This window comes from Astatotilapia calliptera, chromosome 6, assembly GCF_900246225.1.
Source record: "Astatotilapia calliptera chromosome 6, fAstCal1.2, whole genome shotgun sequence".
In the NCBI taxonomy this organism is placed as follows: Eukaryota; Metazoa; Chordata; class Actinopteri; order Cichliformes; family Cichlidae; genus Astatotilapia; species Astatotilapia calliptera.
This window is the reverse complement of record NC_039307.1, coordinates 1,453,926-1,474,095: the sequence shown is the minus strand read 5'-3', so window position 1 is coordinate 1,474,095 and position 20,170 is coordinate 1,453,926. Positions and strand designations below refer to the sequence as shown.

Here is a 20,170-nt window from a genome sequence, read left to right as displayed (position 1 = left end):
AATTCACAATGTAAATCGAATTGACTATCAAACTAAAAAGCATGTCACACAGCTTGAGTGTCTGTTTGCTGTTCATTGTATACACTCTCTGCTGCTGTGTTTGTTCTGTGTGTGGATGCTGCACTGACTCAAATTTCAGAAGTCATGTACAGTCGTGGCCAAAAGTTTTGAAAATGACATAAATATTAGTTTTCACAAAGTTTGCTGCTTCAGTGTTTTTAGATCTTTGTGACAGTTGTTTCTGTGATGTATCAAAGTACATAGGCTTTTATTGACAATTACATAAAGTTTATACAAAGAGTGTGTATTTGCAGTGCCGGTGATTCTATTTCAAGACCTCTGTCAATCAGCTTCTGGCCCAAGTCCTGACTGATGGCTCCCCATTCTTTCATAATAAATGTTTGGAGTTTGTCAGAATTAGTTGGGTTTTGTTTGTCCACCTGCTTCTTGAGGACTGACTACAAGTTTTCAATTGGATTAAGCTCTGGGGAGTTTCCTGGCCATGGATCCAAATGTCAATGTTTTGTTCCTGAAGCCACTTAGTTATGACTTTGGCCTTATAGCATGGTGCCCCATCATGCTGAACAAGGCATTGTTTGTCACCATGGTTAGAAGAATTTGTGTCGGTGGATGTTTTGGTACTATTCTTTATTCATGGCTGTGTTTTTCAGCAAAATTGTAAGTGAGACCACTCACTGAAAAGCAGCTCCACCCATGAACGTTCTCAGGATGCTTTGCTGTTCGCGTGAGACAGGACTGATGGTAGTGCTCACCTTTTCTTCTCTGGACAATCCTTTTTCCCAGATGCCCCAAACCATCAGAGAAAATGACTTTACCCCTCAGCAGTCCACTCGCTGTACTTTTTTGCAGAACATCAGTCTGTCCCTCATACTTTTGGGGGCGAGGGGAGAAGTGGTTTCTTTGCTGCTGTTCCTGATACCAGGCCATCCTCCAAAAGTCTTCACCTCACTGTGGATGCAGTGTTAACCATGATTAACCACAATGATTTCAAACCTCACCCAGTAGCGGTTTTAGATACGGGCGACACGGGCGGTTGCCCGGGGCGGCATCGTGGTGGGGGGCGGCATCACGGGCATCGGCAAAAAAAAAAAAATGCTCATACTCATGCTGCCCTGACGTCATGCCAGCGCACATCGGGAATGGCATAGGCAGCGATTGGTTTTCTATCGCCCATTTTCTGGGAGTAAGGGCGCCCTCCGTTTGCGAGGTGCGCCTGCTGCTTGCGGCACAGGGAGGAGAGGGCGGGGCGGCGGGGGAGTCTCTGACCGGCTGGAGCAGCATCTAATAACCAACTAACAAAATAAAAAAAAATAAAAACAAACCAACAAACACGAAAACACCAGACATCATGATACAGACTTGTATTTTGCACCGATGTTTTTTTCGAAATTCTATACGCGAAAAGTGAGCACGAGAGCCCTCGGTGCGCCTGCGCGCTGCTGAAGTCAAAGTAAACTTTATTGTCATCTCTGCTACAGACAGTCCAGCATATAGAGAGACGAGACGACGAGGCTCCAGTTACAGCAGTGCAAGTAAACAAACAATATATATAAGAAGAGTAAGAAAATAAATCTACACTTTAGGACTCGGGGGTAAAGGATCAATAACAATTACAGTTTGATGATTTAAAGTCTCACACAACCCGTTGAAAGGGGCGGGGCCTGCTGCTTCCAAATAGAGCACATTTCATTCATAATGTTTTAAATCCAAGCCCATTGTGTATTCATGATTTGAATCCTGGGTTGTCTTAAATCTCAGAAATACACCTTAGACAAAGTGAATCTGTGAACTAAGGTGTAGGTTTATTAGGTTATGTTGTGGTGATCCTCGGGTTGGGGGATGGGTGTTCATACTGGAGTGCAAAATTAAAACCAATGGAAGATGGACAAGAAAAGTTCAAAGCCATCAGGTCCTCAGTTTAGAAAAAAGAGAAAAGAGGAGGAGAAATGAGCAAAAGATGCAGGTAAGCAGATGTGTCACTGGATAATGGCAGGTCATCCTGAAACAATCAGAATCAGAATACTTTATTAATCCCTAAGGAAATAATGTGGGTTACAGTTGCTCCAAGAAGAAATGGTAAAAAATAGCAACCGTAACAGACTAAACTCCAAACAATACATTATGTTACAGATTTTAATATTAATTAGTCATTGTCAGTTGTTGAGTTGTTCTGTTCTCATTGTATGATGAATCATGATGGCTGTTTGGTAGCCGTTTGCATACTATGCATAGTCTCTCTCTCTTCATATGTGTGTGTGTTTTTCTCTGGTGAAATTCAGTATGGTTCCGACAACAGTTTTATGTTAATGTACAATCCTTAATATGTTGTGTGTGTGTGTGTGTGTGTGTGTGTGTGTGTGTGTGTGTGTGTGTGTGTGTGTGTGTGTGTGTGTGTGTGTGTGTGTTGTTGGGGGGTGCGCCAAAGGGAGTGTTCGCCCAGGGCACCAAACAGGCTAGGACCGCCACTGACCTCACCCACATTTTAACAATTCCATTGCGCTATTCTAACTTGATCAGCATAACATAATGATCTCCAGCCTTGTGCTCGTCAACATTCTCACCTGTGTTAATAAGAGGATCTCAGCAGGTCCTATTATGGCAGTGATGGAAAGCAGTGGAATTGTGGTTTTTTTTCTAGGGGGGGGTTAGTTTACATGGCGAAGAGGGACTTTGAAATTCATCTGATCACTCTTTCTCACTCTCAAAACTTTTGTACACCACTGAACAGTAACCACACTGACACAAAGAGATGGAAAACAGCTGGCAGCAAAGGCAGAGAGGTGTCTTTTCCAGCTAAGCAGAAGAGGAATATAAAGATAATGAAGGTCACAGTTTGAATCAGTCACATTTCAGTCAATACAGTGGTGCACTGACAGATCCAGGATCAGTCCAAATCATCAGCAGTGTATTTGTGAAAATGTTGGACTGTTCCTTTATCAGTGTCTATCAGTCTGTGTGTGAGAGCCATGTAATGTCCATGTGTGCATGCTGACTGTGCTGCTCTGACCCCCCTCCTCCTTTCAGGGTGGAGCCTGCTGGAGAACAATGGTTGACACCAGGTCTGAGGAAGTGTAAGTGTGTTTTTAAAGGGATTCATGAAAACAAAGCAGCACACATTCACATCTCTGATGTCAGGAGTCATCAAAGTGTCAATCAATGAACAGATGATGGATCAATAACTACAGCTGGATTGTGTTTGTTCTCTCCATCAGATTCCTGTCAACTCACAATCGACACAAACACAGTGAACACAAAGCTCCAACTGTCTGACAACAACAGGAAGGTTACACATGTGGAGGAAGTTCAGTCGTATCCTGATCATCCAGACAGATTTGATGTTTATCATCAGCTGCTGTGCACAAATGGTCTGACTGGTCGCTGTTACTGGGAGGTCGAGTGGAGAGGATGTGTTCATATATCAGTGAGTTACAGAAGAATCAGAAGGAAAGGAAACAGTAAAGACTGCGTGTTCGGATGGAATCCTCAGTCCTGGACTCTGAGCTGCTCTGATGATGGTCCTCAGTCTCTCAGGCACAATAACAGAACAACATTTATCTCCTCCTCCTCCTCTGTCTCTAACAGAGTAGCAGTGTATGTGGACTGTCCTGCTGGAACTCTGTCCTTCTACAGAGTCTCCTCTGACACTCTGATCCACCTCCACACCTTCAACACCACATTCACTCAAACTCTTTATCCTGGGTTTTGGTTTTATCCTGGTTCCTCAGTGTCCCTGTGCTGAGTGGAGTGTAAAGAGTGTCGTCCTGTTAGAGAAACACTCTGACTGTTGGATAGATAGTTCAGTCTGTACATGTCTGTCTCTTTCACGCAGAAACACGTTTTCAGATTCATGGATTCAATCAGTTGATGTTTTAAACTCTTCTAAATGATTGTAAACTTCTTCCTCTTCAGTCCTTTAAAGATGGAAGCTCCCATTATTCCAGGATCCACATGTTGTTTTTCTGTCTTTTTCCACTCAAAGCTTCACAGTGAATATCAGTATGTTGTGTTTCTCTGAAGCTCTGTTGTTCATCTCTTCATCTGAGCTATCACCCTCCCCTTGCTGTTCAACTGAGAACAAGGCACAATTTGCAATTGCATTAATCCAGGGTTCATTTCTCTCTCAACCGGAAGAATGGAAAGAGACGACGAGGAAGACCCAAAATAACATGGAGGTAGGGCTGGGCCATATTATACCGTTCACGGTAATACCGGTATAATGTTAGGCAACGATAGGAAAATGAAATATCGTGATAGAATATGAGTAAAACGCGCATGCGCAGTGCCTTTGTTTTCATACGCACATGGCCGATTGTTGAGTGAAACAGATGAACCAGAATTGGTTTGTAAAAATGGTGCAACTTCAGTGATGTGGAACTGGTTTGGTGTTTGTCCGTCAGATACACGACAAAGCACATTTTTTTGCAGAACATACAAGCGGCCGTTGTTATTGTCATATTTGTCGGATTAAGATGCTCTTAAATCTGGAAGTAATCTGGGTCCTAAACTCCGTATACTTCAGGTCAACGAACACTGCAGCATCACTGAGAGTTAAAAACTGTCTAAATTCTTTCATCTTTAATAAAACGATCAGCATTGCTGCTTTACCAGGTGTAACTATGAAGTTTAACTTCCAGGCATCCATGAAAACAAAATGTATTACATTTAACGGAGTTAGAAGTTAGCAGGAAGCTAGCGGAAGTTAGCTCGCTAGTTTCGCTAGTTACCTAAGCATGATATAGCATGTTCTGACTGAGAGATTTCTGAAAAAAAATCAAACGTACAGCTCTGCTATCACTTCCAACATAAATGAAGACAGGAAACTAAACAGCAGTGACGTTTGTAGGGTTACTGAAGTTGGGCTAGCTGGTATATATTGATGTGCTACGTGATCGCTAGCGACACAGCTATGTTAGCATAACATAAACAGTGAAGCTGGAGGACGAACACTAACACTTTTCCACCTATAAAAGTGAACGTGAAGGTTCCTGATAGTTAAAGACAAATGCAATCGCATGGCAGGATGCTGTAAACGGACCAAACTTCAGTCAGGAGAACAACTGAGATAATCCATCCACAATACGAGGTCAGTCATTAATATACTGCAACAACATGGGAATAGAGCAGCTGCCAGAGAATTCAACATTAATGAATCAATGGTACAGAAGTGGAGGAAGCAAGAAGAATGAGTTTAATAAAGTTTGATTTATCTGACTGCTTTGTTTTGCTTAATGTGCCTTATAATCCCGTGCACCTTATGGTCCGAAAAATACGTACTGCACACTGCAGTTTAATGTTGCAAAGCACCTCTTTTTAACTTCAGTGGATATTATACATGGTTATGCTCAGGATATGTCAGCCCATTTCTACTGGAAATGCCTTTTGGTTAAACTTTCAGCAAGGAATTTGCATTTGCACTGTTACATTTTTATAAAGCTTTAATGTACATAAAAACCAGCTTCTTGTTTAAGTGAAAATAAATGGAAGGTTGTCTTTTTGCGCTAGTAATGTTGTGGAGTTGTATTTTGTCTCGCATCAATTATATCGTCGGTTATATCGTTATCGCAAATTTTCAAATATATATCGTGATAAATATTTTTGGCCATATCGCCCTGCTCTACATGGAGGAGGACTTTCCTTGAAGTCCTTATCCTCCCTCGCTGGTGTCTGACACCAGCGAGGGAGACCCAGCAACACGCTCAGACACAAACTGGTTCATCACAAAGACAAAACTCCAAAACACAGTCTTAACAATGTGGTGTATGCTGTACAGTGCAGCGAGGAATGCCCAGACCTCTACATTGGAGAGACCAACCAGCCACTTCACAAGCGCATGGTACAACATAGAAGAGCCACCTCCACAGGACAAGACTCAGCTGTCCATCTGCATCTAAAGGTCAAAGGTCACTCTTTCGAGGATGCCAATGTTCACATTTTGGACAGAGAGGACAGATGGTTTGAAAGAGGAGTGAAAGAAGCATCTATGTCCACTGTGAGCGACCATCTTTGAACAGAGGCGGTGGTTTACGACACCAACTCTCTGCCATCTATAATCCAGTTTTGAGATCCTTCCCAGACGCCTTAACGCCCACTCACATCCTGGGCCATCTGACCTCAGGAATTCGCATGATAAGGTGGGGCCAGGTTTCACAATGAACTCACCCGAAACTCTGGCTGATTGGGACCCACACCCAGTTTCACACCTTGGCTCAGGCGATTAGAGGATCATCAGGGGGTTCTTTGTCCCTCTGTGGGGGGTCACTCCCACTAGGTTTATATCTGGGACTCTCCACCATTTGACCTTAGAATTGAAGAAGCTTCTCGGATGAGAGGTGAAACGTCTTCAAGCAACTTAAAGAAGTCCAAACGTTTTTCTTTCCAAGCTCCTTGGACTACGATGACCTGGATGACTGAGAACCTTCACAGTCACTTTCCTTGAAGATTTACGCTCGGTCGAACTGTCATGTGATGAAGCAACAACTGCTACGATGGACCGGGTTTGATGGCGTCCACTTGTCGCCCAATGCGCCGATCGGCGCGAGAGGATCTAAGTCTAAGTAAGTTAATCCAGTGGTTCCCAAATTTTTTTTGCTAGACCCCCCTTTGTTTTACAAGAAAATCCCCCCTGGCACATCCACAACTACACAGGTATTTTTGAAAACGCAGTTTTTCTATGCATTTAGGCCTTTTGTCCACACATAATCACCGAAAATTGAGATTGTTAAAAACTCCTGCCAGGGTGGAGATTTTTGAAAACCCGTTTTTTGTGTTTTTGTGTGGAAAAGGAATATGGAGTTCGCCACGCAACATCAAAGGTGTGTGCCTTTTTTGACGTCACGCTGTTCGCCTGTAACAGGGCGGCCCTTAGCGGCTGGAAACACAGTGAGATGGACCGAGGCAAGTGTAGTGGAACAAAGTATTTATTTGCTATACAGCTCTCCTTACAACAATTAATTTGTCGAGCTTCTTCACAGCACAAAAAATCCATCCTCTAATGACAACTGGCAGCCTTAAATATGTTCAGCTGTCACAGACTTAACCATTATTCCACTCTCAGGTAAATTCTTAAATCCCAACCTTCCACCACAGTATCCAATATATCAATAAGAATAAATAAATACATTTTCACATTTACATATTAATAAATATTTCACACTTTAATGTTACACCAAACCCAATATTATAAAAACCCAGAAACCCAAGCACAAAAAGATTCACCACACTCTCTTTACCAATGGCCTCTCCCAGAACCTTTAAATGGTGTCTGGACCCCCAGGGAAACATTTGCCCAAACACCTTGAAGAGGACACAGGCAAGAAAGGTGAGTAATCATTATAATAATAATAATAATAATAATACATTTTATTTAAATAGCGCCTTTCAAAGCACCCAAGGACACTGTACAACAGATAAAAACTGGAAATATACACAATGGTAAAAATAGAAGATAAAAGTTAAAACATACAGAAATTTAAGAATAGGCAATTTTAAACAGATGAGTTTTGAGGGTGGACTTAAAAAGAGAGAATGAACTAATATTTCTGAGGTCCGGGGGTAGGGAATTCCAAAGTCGAGGGGCAGAGCAGCTAAAGGCCCTCCCTCCCATTGTGATCAGACGAGCAGAGGGAACAGAGAGAGAAAGAGAAGATGAAGATCTGAGGCAGCGGGATGGGAGCTTCATCTGTAATAAGTCTTACACTCATTTGCACCACTTTTATCCCTAGATTTCTTTTTTTTTCTTTTTTTTCTTTTTTTTTTCCACACACACTTGCATTAGTTTTCCTTACTGGTAAACCTTAATAACTATCTCAATCACCATTCTTCTCTCCTGACAGACAACCACCACATTCCTTGATGAGGAGCAGCTGTGCAGGATCTGAAATAAGGCTACCAAGTGATTTTAAAATTCCCAATAAATAGTCAATAAATATTTAACCTTCTTGTGTGCAAATCCATGCTTAAAGTGCAATGCTAAATAAAGTGCTTGATAAGGTGCTTTTAATAAAGTGAAAGGTGTGCTCTAAAGTGCTATACAGATAATATAAATAAATATAGTAAGGGAGTCCTCTTCCTTACATCGCCACATTATTGTTTACATGAGATGAATTTCTACAATGGCTGATAGAGACAAAATGCTGTTGCTGTTATTCTGACTATCTGCAGATTTTACATTTTTACATATACACACACAGTTACTGTCCCTCCATTTAGAAAGGCAGAGGCGTCAGAGTGAACTTCTACATTTAACACAGATGCTCTTACAACCAGTCCTGATTCCAACATCATCATCAGTGTTGGGTAAGTTACTTTAAATTAATAACTTAGTCACATTACTAGTTATTTCTATCAAAAGTAACTCAGTTACTTCAAGTTACCCGTTACTTTCAAAGTAACTACAGGGAGTGCAGAATTATTAGGCAAATGAGTATTTTGTCCACATCATCCTCTTCATGCATGTTGTCTTACTCCAAGCTGTATAGGCTCGAAAGCCTACTACCAATTAAGCATATTAGGTGATGTGCATCTCTGTAATGAGAAGAGGTGTGGTCTAATGACATCAACACCCTATATCAGGTGTGCATAATTATTAGGCAACTTCCTTCCCTTTGGCAAAATGGGTCAAAAGAAGGACTTGACAGGCTCAGAAAAGTCAAAAATAGTGAGATATCTTGCAGAGGGATGCAGCAGTCTCAAAATTGCAAAGCTTCTGAAGCGTGATCATCGAACAATCAAGCGTTTCATTCAAAATAGTCAACAGGGTCGCAAGAAGCGTGTGGAAAAACCAAGGCGCAAAATAACTGCCCATGAACTGAGAAAAGTCAAGCGTGCAGCTGCCAAGATGCCACTTGCCACCAGTTTGGCCATATTTCAGAGCTGCAACATCACTGGAGTGCCCAAAAGCACAAGGTGTGCAATACTCAGAGACATGGCCAAGGTAAGAAAGGCTGAAAGACGACCACCACTGAACAAGACACACAAGCTGAAACGTCAAGACTGGGCCAAGAAATATCTCAAGACTGGTTTTTCTAAGGTTTTATGGACTGATGAAATGAGAGTGAGTCTTGATGGGCCAGATGGATGGGCCCGTGGCTGGATTGGTAAAGGGCAGAGAGCTCCAGTCCCACTCAGACGCCAGCAAGGTGGAGGTGGAGTACTGGTTTGGGCTGGTATCATCAAAGATGAGCTTGTGGGGCCTTTTGAGGATGGAGTCAAGCTCAACTCCCAGTCCTACTGCCAGTTTCTGGAAGACACCTTCTTCAAGCAGTGGTACAGGAAGAAGTCTGCATCCTTCAAGAAAAACATGATTTTCATGCAGGACAATGCTCCATCACACGCGTCCAAGTACTCCACAGCGTGGCTGGCAAGAAAGGGTATAAAAGAAGAAAAACTAATGACATGGCCACCTTGTTCACCTGATCTGAACCCCATTGAGAACCTGTGGTCCATCATCAAATGTGAGATTTACAAGGAGGGAAAACAGTACACCTCTCTGAACAGTGTCTGGGAGGCTGTGGTTGCTGCTGCACGCAATGTTGATGGTGAACAGATCAAAACACTGACAGAATCCATGGATGGCAGGCTTTTGAGTGTCCTTGCAAAGAAAGGTGGCTATATTGGTCGCTGATTTGTTTTTGTTTTGTTTTTGAATGTCAGAAATGTATATTTGTGAATGTGGAGATGTTATATTGGTGTCACTGGTAAAAATAAATAATTGAAATGGGTATATATTTGTTTTTTGTTAAGTTGCCTAATAATTATGCACAGTAATAGTCACCTGCACACACAGATATCCCCCTAAAATAGCTAAAACTAAAAACAAACTAAAAACTACTTCCAAAAACAAAAAAAATCGGCCCGGGCATTTTGACTAGAGACCGGCCGCCATTATAGGAAAAATCATAAAGCCTTTGAATGAAAACAAACGCTGTTGTGGCAGTGATGTACACAGTTCTGTTGGTATATATGTATCAATCTATCAATCATATGTTGTAAGCTTCAGATAATTATTTATTAAAAGCGAGATATTTTAAATGAGAATAAGAAAGAAAAGTATTTCTTTGTGCCCCCCTCTCCCTGTTAATGCTCTACCTGCCCCCCGACAAAACTTTGCTAGACCCGCCCCTGCACAGTTACCAGCTGTCAGCTACTTAGAAAAGGATCCTGGTGTTATTTGTCTCTCAGAAACAGTTCATAACTTCCCTTCAACTCATTCATGTTAACTAAAAGGTAAACCTGTTTCTCCATCACAGATCTGATGATTCAGTAAGGACATCTCCTGGTTTCATCTTCATGTTTCCCTCTCACCACATATCCAAACCGACATCATGACCAGCAGCTTTACAGCTGTGGCTCCAGCAAACATCAGCTGATCGGTTTCCTCTTTCTGGCGCAAAGTGAGCGATAAACAAACAAGAGAGAAAAGCCGATCAGCTGATCATTGATCAGTTTCATGATTGAAGTAGCAACAGGAGACGGAGGGGGGAGTATGAGAGAAGAAGAGGCAGCTGTGCAGCGTAAAGATGCAGAATAAATCCAGCTTTGTGTCTTTTTCATTGTAGCTGAAGTTCGCGACAAACTGTGTTCTTTTCAGCTCAATACGAAACGCGTAATATTTTCTCGGAATTTGACGATTCCGAATTTTTACGGGACGGTTGGCAACTCTACTAACCTTATGAATAAAATAAAGTTCACTATCAGCAACATCATAGCACCCACCCAGCTGTATAGAAACTCCATCATGCTAGCTAGCACACAGTACGAGTTATTGTAACTGACGGTAAAAAGTCAGCACAGCGAAAATAAACTCCACCTAAACTTGGTTCATATCTGACCCAGAGAGACTGCAGGTCATAACTTCTTACCTGAAGTTCAGTTCACCTGACACTCGGACCGGCGGCCGCCTCGGGTCTCTGCTCCTCCTGCCTCCCATTTCCCTCATCCACCTGCTGGCCTCCACCACTTGCTAATGTTACTGAATCTGTGGAAGCTCCGCAACAGCCACCACCAAACAATTGAGTTATTTTTACACATCTGCCAGCATCTGGCCAATCCACCACCTTTCATTGTTTATACTGTTACGGAAAAAAACAAAAAAAACAAACATTCGCACATCAAAACGAAAAATCATCATCGGCCCACCGGGTCCAGCTATGGCTGCATATGTGTTTAGTGGTAATTTGTTTTTGTAGAGGGCTAGCATAGCAACTGTTTTCGAGGGCATTGCCATATTGGAATCCCGATTTCTCTGACGAGGCTAACCAGAACGCCGTTTCCTGGAGTGTGACATTATTCCCAGGTCCGTGTTCCGAGGTAAGTCGAACGCAACACGAATCTAAATCCCAGTAACGATTAATGCCTTCCTGATTTTAGCATAATAACTAGTTACCGTGCTCCATAAAATTATGAACAGAATCGTCATCAGACTCTGCTTCCTCCACGAAAGATGTGCCAGTGGGATTGAGGAGGTCCTCGAAGTATTCCTTCTACCGGCCAACAATTTTCTCTGTCGAAGTCAGCAGCGCTCCAATCGCACTATACACAGTGCAGGTAGAGCACTGCTTTCCCCTCCTGAGTCGCCTGACGGTTTGCCAGAATCTCTTCAGTCCGAAAGTCTTTTTCCATGTCCTCTCCGAACACCTCCCACAAACAAGTTTTTGCTTCAGCCACTGCCCGCGCCACGTTCCGCTTGGCCTGTCGGTACCTATCAGTTGCCTCCGAAGTCCCACAGGCTAACTAAGCCCGATAGGACTCCTTCTTCAGCTTGGTGGCTCCCCTCACCTCTGGTGTCCACCATTTGGTTCAATGGTTTCAACCATGACAGGCACCAACCACCTTGCTCAATGCAGCAGCTTCAGCAATGGAGATGCTGAACGTGGTCCATTCGGACTCAATGTCCCCAGTCTTCCTCGGAATACTGTTGAAGCTCTGCCGGAGGTGTGAGTTGAAGATCTCACTGACAGGAGTTGCAGGTGAGAAGTTCAGGATTGTGTTTGGAAGTAGCCAACCATAGGCGGGTCGCTCCTCAGGTAGAAGAGAATAGTAGATCCCTGATCGCCGACACCAGAGCCATGCCAGCTTGTAATTAAGTGAGTGACACCTCGGATCTTGGTCTGCATTGGCATAAAAAGCATGTCTAATAATAATAATAACAATAATAGTACCAAATATAAACAAACTTTAGAAAGCTTCAAAATAATGATTTTAAGCTTTTCAGACCTTTCTCTTGGCCAGGGCTGGGCAATTAATTTCTATAGGTGGCCACATCAAAAATCTGAATAGTGTTGTAGGGGCGAACCGCTGATAACTTTAACTTAATGTGGCTAAATATTAAATTTCTCCCATTTCTCTCCTACTGGTAATCAGAAGTTTAAGAATATTCTGTAGATATTTATGTAAATGTATGAATTGTTATGTAGGTTGACATTAAAATAATCCTTTAAAAGTAATAAACAACTTTAAAAAATCATTACATCACTGTTTTATTTTAACTTATTAATCTTCACAAATCTGCAGTATGTTAAAGATTCTTTAGAATATATAAAATAACTTTATACAAGAAGAAACAAGTGCTTACGATGTTTCCATTCAGCTCACTGGTTTAATGAGAAAAATCCAGTCTGTCTTGGGCTTGAACAAGTGCAGCGAAATCTGGCTGAATGTCTGCGTTGTAACCCTGAGAGGGGATCATCAGATCAGAGGATCTGGATTTGTTGAACTTCATCACTGAGAATGTCTGCAGGTAGATCCAAAGAGGGCTAGGATGCTCTGAGCATGTCTCCTCATGTGTGGGAAGAGTAAAACTCAGGTAGTGGGACAGACCTGTGAACATCACTGGGTGCATTATCCACACTACAGGAGAAGAAACCATGTGCTTCAGTAGCGACGGTTCACTCTCAAACGTTTTCAAGTCTTGAAGTTGCCTTGAAAACTCGCCATGCGGTGCTTCTACCGTGGAACCTGTGAGGCTGATCAGCTGATGGCCTCCTTCAGTGTTAGCATGTGAGTCAGGATATTGTCCCCCAATTGAGTTGAGAGAAGTTGCAACTTTCACTGTGCTGTACATTTCAGGCCCTTGCATTGCACTTTGATATTCATTTCATTTATCTGAGCAGTCACATCTACAGAAAACCAAGGTTGTCAAACCAGTCTGCATCTGAAAGCTTATTTCTACCTTATTAAGCTTATTCATAAGCATTTCTGATCATGCTTAACTTTTCATCACTATGTGCTGCTTTTACGCGACATGCCTGTGCATGTGTGGTATTTTATCTTCCTGGTGTTTCCTCGATGAAATGGGCGGAGAGAACAAAACACAGCCAGAGAGCATTTGAAGCCACACAACACGAGCGTGGAGACAATTCTTCCTCTGCAGATTTTGAAGGCACCGTAAGTTTCCCTTCTTTCTACCTTTAAGCTTTTATAGATTATTGATTAAACAGAAAAACACATAAATTCTTGTTGAGTAAACAATAAAACCTGAAGCTCAGTCACAAAGCGTCAGTTTCTGTTGGGCGCTGCTCACACACAAACACTCAGGAGGAAGTGCTCGTGCACGCTGCTGTTATTTGCAGGTTCAGTCGGTTTTCTGCAGCTGGAACTCATAAATCCATGTTATGCAAATCTTCTGTTATAACAATGTAAGTAATGTTAACATCTCTGTTTATCATCTCAACTGTAGCTTTAAGTTTAAGCATTGATGTTAGATGTGCAACCCTGACTCATTGAGATTATTCTGTTTACCAAGAACAAGTTTGCACTCGTTGATGCGAACGTCTCAGCAACACCTTTGTCACAGGCTAATTGGTCCATTGTTCTAATTTGTCATGATAACTACAGAACAACATGGTAAAGATCAGCACATCAATATATTGAACTAAACATGACTGGATTTATAAACAGACTTCAAACATTTCAGTAACACACACACAGTCCACACACCTCCTGCTTTTGCTTTCATTTCTAACATCAGATCTCCTTTTTTCACCAATCTTCTTCCTCTAACAAGATCCTCAGTCTGCCGCTGTTTCTTTTGTGGAGGCAAATCCATTCTGTGTTTCCTTCAAAGCGTCATTTCCACTTCAAAGCTGTGAAAATGTGTCAGATGAAGTTCCCTCTTTAAAAAGCGATGATGAAACTGTGGCACTTAGTGACTGAAACCCAAAACACATCATGTTTGTCTGCTGGAGAGACGGATCAGGGCGGCCTTCGTCGCTGTGATGTCATCAGCCTTTGAAGACTCTGTCAGGACAGTGACCGGAAGTGACCTCAGTCTAAAGGTCATTTGTGGAGCTGAGCTGATGCACAGCATCAACATGTTACTGCAGCTGAAAAGTAACAAACTCAGATTAAACAGTTCAAACAAGTCGAAGGCGTTCCTACATCAGGGAGCAAAGACGAACTCCACACACACTGACACCACTGCAGTGACACGTTCAACACAATAACATGATGCAGGTATGACGCTGACCTTTGACCTCAAACCCAGAAACAAACATCACTGATGTGTCAGTGTACAGGGACTGTTATCATAAATGTGTGTTCGTCACATTAATCTCAGCTCAGATGTTTTATTTTAGCTGGAGGCTCAAACAGAGCAGGGAGCTCATAAAATATAAAAGCAGAATTCAAAGAGCTTTTAATAACTCAACACGATGCTTCAAAGTTAAAGGAGCTGGACTGATGTTCGTGCACATCAGAAGCTTCAAATATACAAAAAAATTTTTATAAAAAGGTAGCAGGAGGTCAAAGGTCAGAGCTCCTGTGGGTCTGAGGGCGGCTTCACGCTGGAGAAGGATGAAGGAGTCTGACCTGAGCCAGTGTTTGACATGAACACATCAGCACTGCTGTCAGTGAGCCTAACGCCAGCCGTTAGCATCATTTCAGTGTTTCTGTGATAAAAACACTTCCTGTCACTGTGGTGGTCACAGTGACATCATGCAGTTTGTGTTTTGACCTCCAGAAAACCAGGAGACATAAATCACCTTTGGACAACCTACCAGAGATTTGGGAGTTTCCCACGTGCACCTGAATGCAGCACTGACAGTTTCTAACGGTAACGTTACACAACCCTGTGGGTGTTTCCTTCCTGCTCAAACTTTACTTTCTCTTTCCTGAACTACCCGTTTCTGCTGACTGATCGTCTCCGTGTGAAGCTCCGTGTGAAGGTAACCTTAGCAGTCTTTAATGTTTCCTGGCTAACATCAGCTGTGTGCAGCTTAGTTCCAGCACCAACAGCACACATCTGCCGCTCCATAGTTCACGGTAACGGACTCACAGCTGGACCAACAGGCTGTTGGTTAAGGACGTGTGCTAAACACACATCCTTCTTTCAGTGTGGGCGTGACTTTGTCTTAAAACACACATTTAATGTCCTGTTTGTAGTTCGAAGGAAAAACGACTCCATGATGAGTCAGTTTGAATGTTTTCAGTGATGATCTGTAGAAAAATAGCAGTGAAGACTTTTTCAGTACAGGGTGAAGTTTGTGGTTCAGGTTTTAGCAGCTCTGCAAGTGGAAGGTTTGAATCCTGTTTTAAGGACTGATGTAAATTTCTTGCCGATGGGCATTGTTCCCTCTAAGCTGCGCCCTGTGCGCAATTGCGCACTGCTGGCACGGTCTCTGCGTTGCGCACAAAAAAGAAAAAATCTAACCTGACTTGAAATTAAAATGAATACTTTAACAATCATGTTTTGCAGTGTTAGTCAGTGACTGACTGCTCCTGTATGGGATTAGAACGATGCCACCTTATCCCATAGTCCAGCCAATGATGCGATCCACATTCATATATACGCAGTAGTGATGTGTCGGTCGCGAACGAAATGTGTCAGAGCCGGATCTTTGACGTGAACGACGCGAGCCGGTGTTGTGCTTTGCGCTGGGCAGAGGGGGGAGGGGCGGTAGTTACAGTCAGTAGCACAGGAACAGAGCGGGAGAGAGACAGAGACAGAGAGAGCCAGGGACAACAAGGTCACATTAGAAAGGTATAGTAATCATCCACAACTATTTTCAGTTGCAGATGATGGGATTTCCGTCTCTTTTTAGAGAGCCGGCTCTTCAGGTTGTTTTGTTGCTTTAATTAATTTATTATTAACAATAATATAAAATTATGCACAAAAGGAATTATAATGTAAAAAAAAAAGAAGTCTGTTGTATTTATATATGTTTATATATAAATATATGCGGTGGCCCCTAGAGACAAAACATGTACAAACTGCAAAACACATTTCTAGCATGAACTGAACTTCCAAAGCAGAGCTACTAGATCACTTAAATTACACAATTGAAAGCATGTGTGTATTGTTTGTGTATTTGTACACAAGCACTCATATATATTCAAATAAGTTAAAAAAAAATGTTAATTTACCTGTTACTACCACACACCAAATCTGGTTGTTGGTACTTGCTGGCTTGTGTAGCCACGAGGTAACAAAAGCTCAACACTGCCCCCTAGCATCCTGGAGCACTGCTGTTGTGTTTTGTACGTGCTTCTGAGTTGCTGATGGGTTCCTGTTGTCTAAAGGTTGTTGCTCCTCACAGATCACAGTGTTTTCAGCCTTTGGTCAGTTTTTGCTGTCAGAACTTTCTTGATGTGATAGATGTGCAGCTGCAAACATCTGGAGTTGGTGGGGATGGGTTGAAATATTGACACTATGATCAGCAGCTGAGCTGAACAGCTGATTTCCTCTCAGTGTTTCAGGATTCAGAGACTTGTGGAGACTTCTGATCACTTCCTGTTTAAAATGTTCGACTTTAACCCTTTGTGTGAAATGAAGCTGCTGACTTCAGAGAGGGTTCAGCCTTCACAGTGAGTAAAAGAGGAAAGACATGAATGTTCCTGTGCTCCCTCAGACATTTGATTACACTCAGACAAACAGCAGCTTCACTGCATTTAGTTCATGTTTGTCTGTTCAGACACAATCGCTGTTGTGTTTTAGTGTCTCTGCTGGAACTACACAAAACTCCTTCATTGACCCAACACTGAGAGAGGCCCTGCAGCTGAGAAAGTACCAGAACACAAAGAGAAGGAAAGACGTGTTTTCAGGAGCTCAGAAGGAACCATTTCAGTTTCTTTCCACTCGAGCAAAAGTTCAGCAAAGCAAACATTTAAAGATCAGAAAAGATCAAATCTGTCAGATGTTAAATAAACAGGAAGATGACCGTTGACCAGAGCAGGAAGAAGACGACAGTCTGAGGTTTCACTGTTTTATACTGCACCTCACACTAAACAGCTAACAGTCACATGACTGTGACCACAGGAAGTTGATGAAACCACCTCCTCTGTTACCAAGCAGAAAACATGAACACACTCAGTAAACAATGATGACTATGAAGTTCTTAAAGTGAAATAAAAAAAAACAACTAAAAAAACTGTTAAACTTGTAACTGTTTAAAGAAGAAAGCTGAGACTTACTTCAGTCGCATGGTGCTCCTCTTTTTTCCTCCTCTCTTTTTTTAGACATGAGGTCACATGACAACTGTTAATGAGTGGGAGGGGCAGCGTCCCGCCGCCTCAGTAAAACTGCCCTCCTGGCCAACAGGGAACAAATCAGTGAGGATCAGTTTTGCATCAATTACAACCAGGCCCAGGCCGTATCATAGCGTTCACGGTAACACCGGAATAATGTTGGGCAACGATAAGAAAATGAAATATGGCGATAGAATATGAGTAACACGCGCATGCGCAGTGCCTTTGTTTTCATACGCACATGGCGGTGACGGAGAAGGAGAAGGGCGAAAGCGGATCGTTGAATGAAACGATGAACCAGAACTGGTTTGTAAAAATGCTGCAGCTTCACTGGTGTGGAACTGGTTTAGCTTTACCATCAGATACACAACAAAGCACATGTTTTTGTAAAGCCTGCAAGCGGGCCGTCGTTATTACCGTACAGATTTTATGTCCTACACACTGCTCAAAAATCTGTCAAGAATGTTTTAGTACGACTTTGCTAAGTTACAGAGCATTACAGCTATCGTAGGCTGGAGCCTCGCGGAGTGATACGTACGGTGCTTCAACATAATATTACATGCACATAAAAAAACAGCTGCTTGTTTAAGTGAAAATCAGTGATGTTTTTTGGAATAATAAAGTTGTGGAGTTGTAAAGTATTTTGTGTCGCGTCAGTTATATCGTTATTGCAAATTTTCAAACATTTATCATGATAAATATTTTTGGCCATATTGCTCTGCCCTAATTACAACATGGAGTGAGTTCAGTATGGATACGAGAGCATCTGGATTTTGAAAAGTGGGCTGTATGCACCACTTTGAACTGGATTAAACAGTGGAGAGCACATAATGATGTTGTGTTGACATGTGTGAGTATACAGGCCCATGTCATGTCCAAGTCTTCTTCCCATAATGTTTTGCGTTTGGCTCAAGAGGCACTCTATTGGTTGGATTCAATTGTTGGATAGTTCCTAATAGTGTAGGCTGGTGGAGGCGGGGGGCTTGAGTCTGATACCTGGGAACAAATAAAGTGCCTGGCTTGCAAGTATCTTAAAGTGTGTGATACTGGTTGACTGTATTTATTACCAAGTTGTGCAAATGACAGCAGAAGCTAGAAGAAGGGTTCATCCAGCCTGTTTTACATTCTGGTGGAATTTCAAGAATGTTAAGTTTAGCTAGAAAGTCATTAATTGCATTGCAGTCAGTTTGTGACTCTGAGGTGTAAAGCTTTTAAATCTGGCCACTGAATTTATTTCATTTGACGGACTAGTTACACAATATGGGATCAACAAGAAAAGATTTTTAGAATATCAACAAATTAAATCCATAGTAAAAAAGAAATTTAAACCGGGTCAAGTTGAACTACAAACACCACCAAGTGTGGTTCAATTTCTTACTCTTAAACCCCCCAAATTACTATCCAAAATATACAGAATGCTTTCTAAAACAGATGAATCAATATCACTTCCTATTGCAAAATGGGAAGCGGATTTATCAGTTAACTTAGACCTAAACTTCTGGTCTCAGATTTGCTTAAAAACCTTTCATCTAATTAGAAATCCCAGTCTTCAATTAATTCAATACAAAATATTACATAGAGTGCACTATACAGGTCATCTGATGTTCAAGATGGGCTTTACGTCTACCAACAACTGCTCACACTGCCAAACCAATTCACCGGACAATTACATCCACGCTCTTTGGTTCTGTCCACCAGTTCAGAAGTTTTGGCGCGAGATATGTGAAGACTTATCGAAGTGTCTGAAATGTAACATTCCAACTTCCCCCTTAGTGTGTTTGTTGGGCAGCTTAGATAATGTCACTTCAGAAAAGAATATCGCCCATATGGTTTTCACTGCCCTATGCATAGCCAAGAAAACTGTCCTCATGAACTGGAAAAATAAAAATAATCTTAATTCTAACCAATATAGAAATTATCTATTAGATTACATTAGTCTTGATACAGCCTCTGCCACCACATCAGATCAATTGCTCTGGGCTCCTTTGATCAGCTCCATCACCTAGTGGGGGTGGGGGGTCATAGTTTGGTCCCGCCTTCACTGTTGTGATTGGTGTGGGGGTAGGGACAGGCTTAGGGCGTCGGGGGGTTCCCCGGAGGCATCTTCCTTGGGGGGCTCAACCCGGGGTAGCGGTCATGTCCGGTTAGGGGCTCTGTTGGCTCTCAGGTGACTGTTTCCTCGCGGCTGCGTGCAGCGGGGCTAGGGGAGGGTCTGTGCTGTCTGGTAGCCTGACTGCCCCTGGGTGGGTCTGGGATGGGCGTGAGGTTCTGGGGGCGCTCCGTCTCTGGGCTGGGGCCCGGGCCGGGCCTCGGGGGCTTGGATCCTGGTTGGTGTGTTGCCGGGGTTGTGGGCGGGTGGGTGCATGGGGGCCCAGCCCTGGAGCAGGGTGCCGCCGGTGCATCGAGCCACCTGGGGGGCTCTTCAACTGGTGGGGAAGATTGTCACATCTTGCAGGAGCTTTCCTCTCCTCAGGGACTCTCTGCAGGAGGGGGAGATACAGGAGAGGTGGAGGAAGATCTCAGCCTGGGTGTTTATTGTCTTATGTAGTCTGGAAGATGAGTGGATGGTGGGGTGGGTGCAGTTTTCTCTGTGGTGGGGTTGGGCGGACTGTCCCGGGCTCTGTGGGGCCGGGAGGCGCTGCTGCGCTGGGCCCCGGTCTGGATGGGCCTGGGCCCCCTTTCCCTGGCG

General features: G+C 42.8%; 1 protein-coding gene across 1 annotated transcript in view; it reads left to right on the top strand.

Annotated features, from left to right (window-relative positions):
• Positions 1-3,809, top strand: part of LOC113023543 (NACHT, LRR and PYD domains-containing protein 12-like) — a 26,533-nt gene extending 22,724 nt beyond the window's left edge. Inside the window, exons 11-12 of the mRNA XM_026169625.1 lie at positions 3,046-3,092; positions 3,234-3,809. Of these exons, the coding sequence (XP_026025410.1) occupies positions 3,046-3,092; positions 3,234-3,760 (574 nt within the window). The 3' untranslated portion in view covers positions 3,761-3,809. The remainder of the gene's footprint in view (positions 1-3,045; positions 3,093-3,233) is intronic.
• Positions 3,810-20,170: the final 16,361 nt, after the last annotated feature.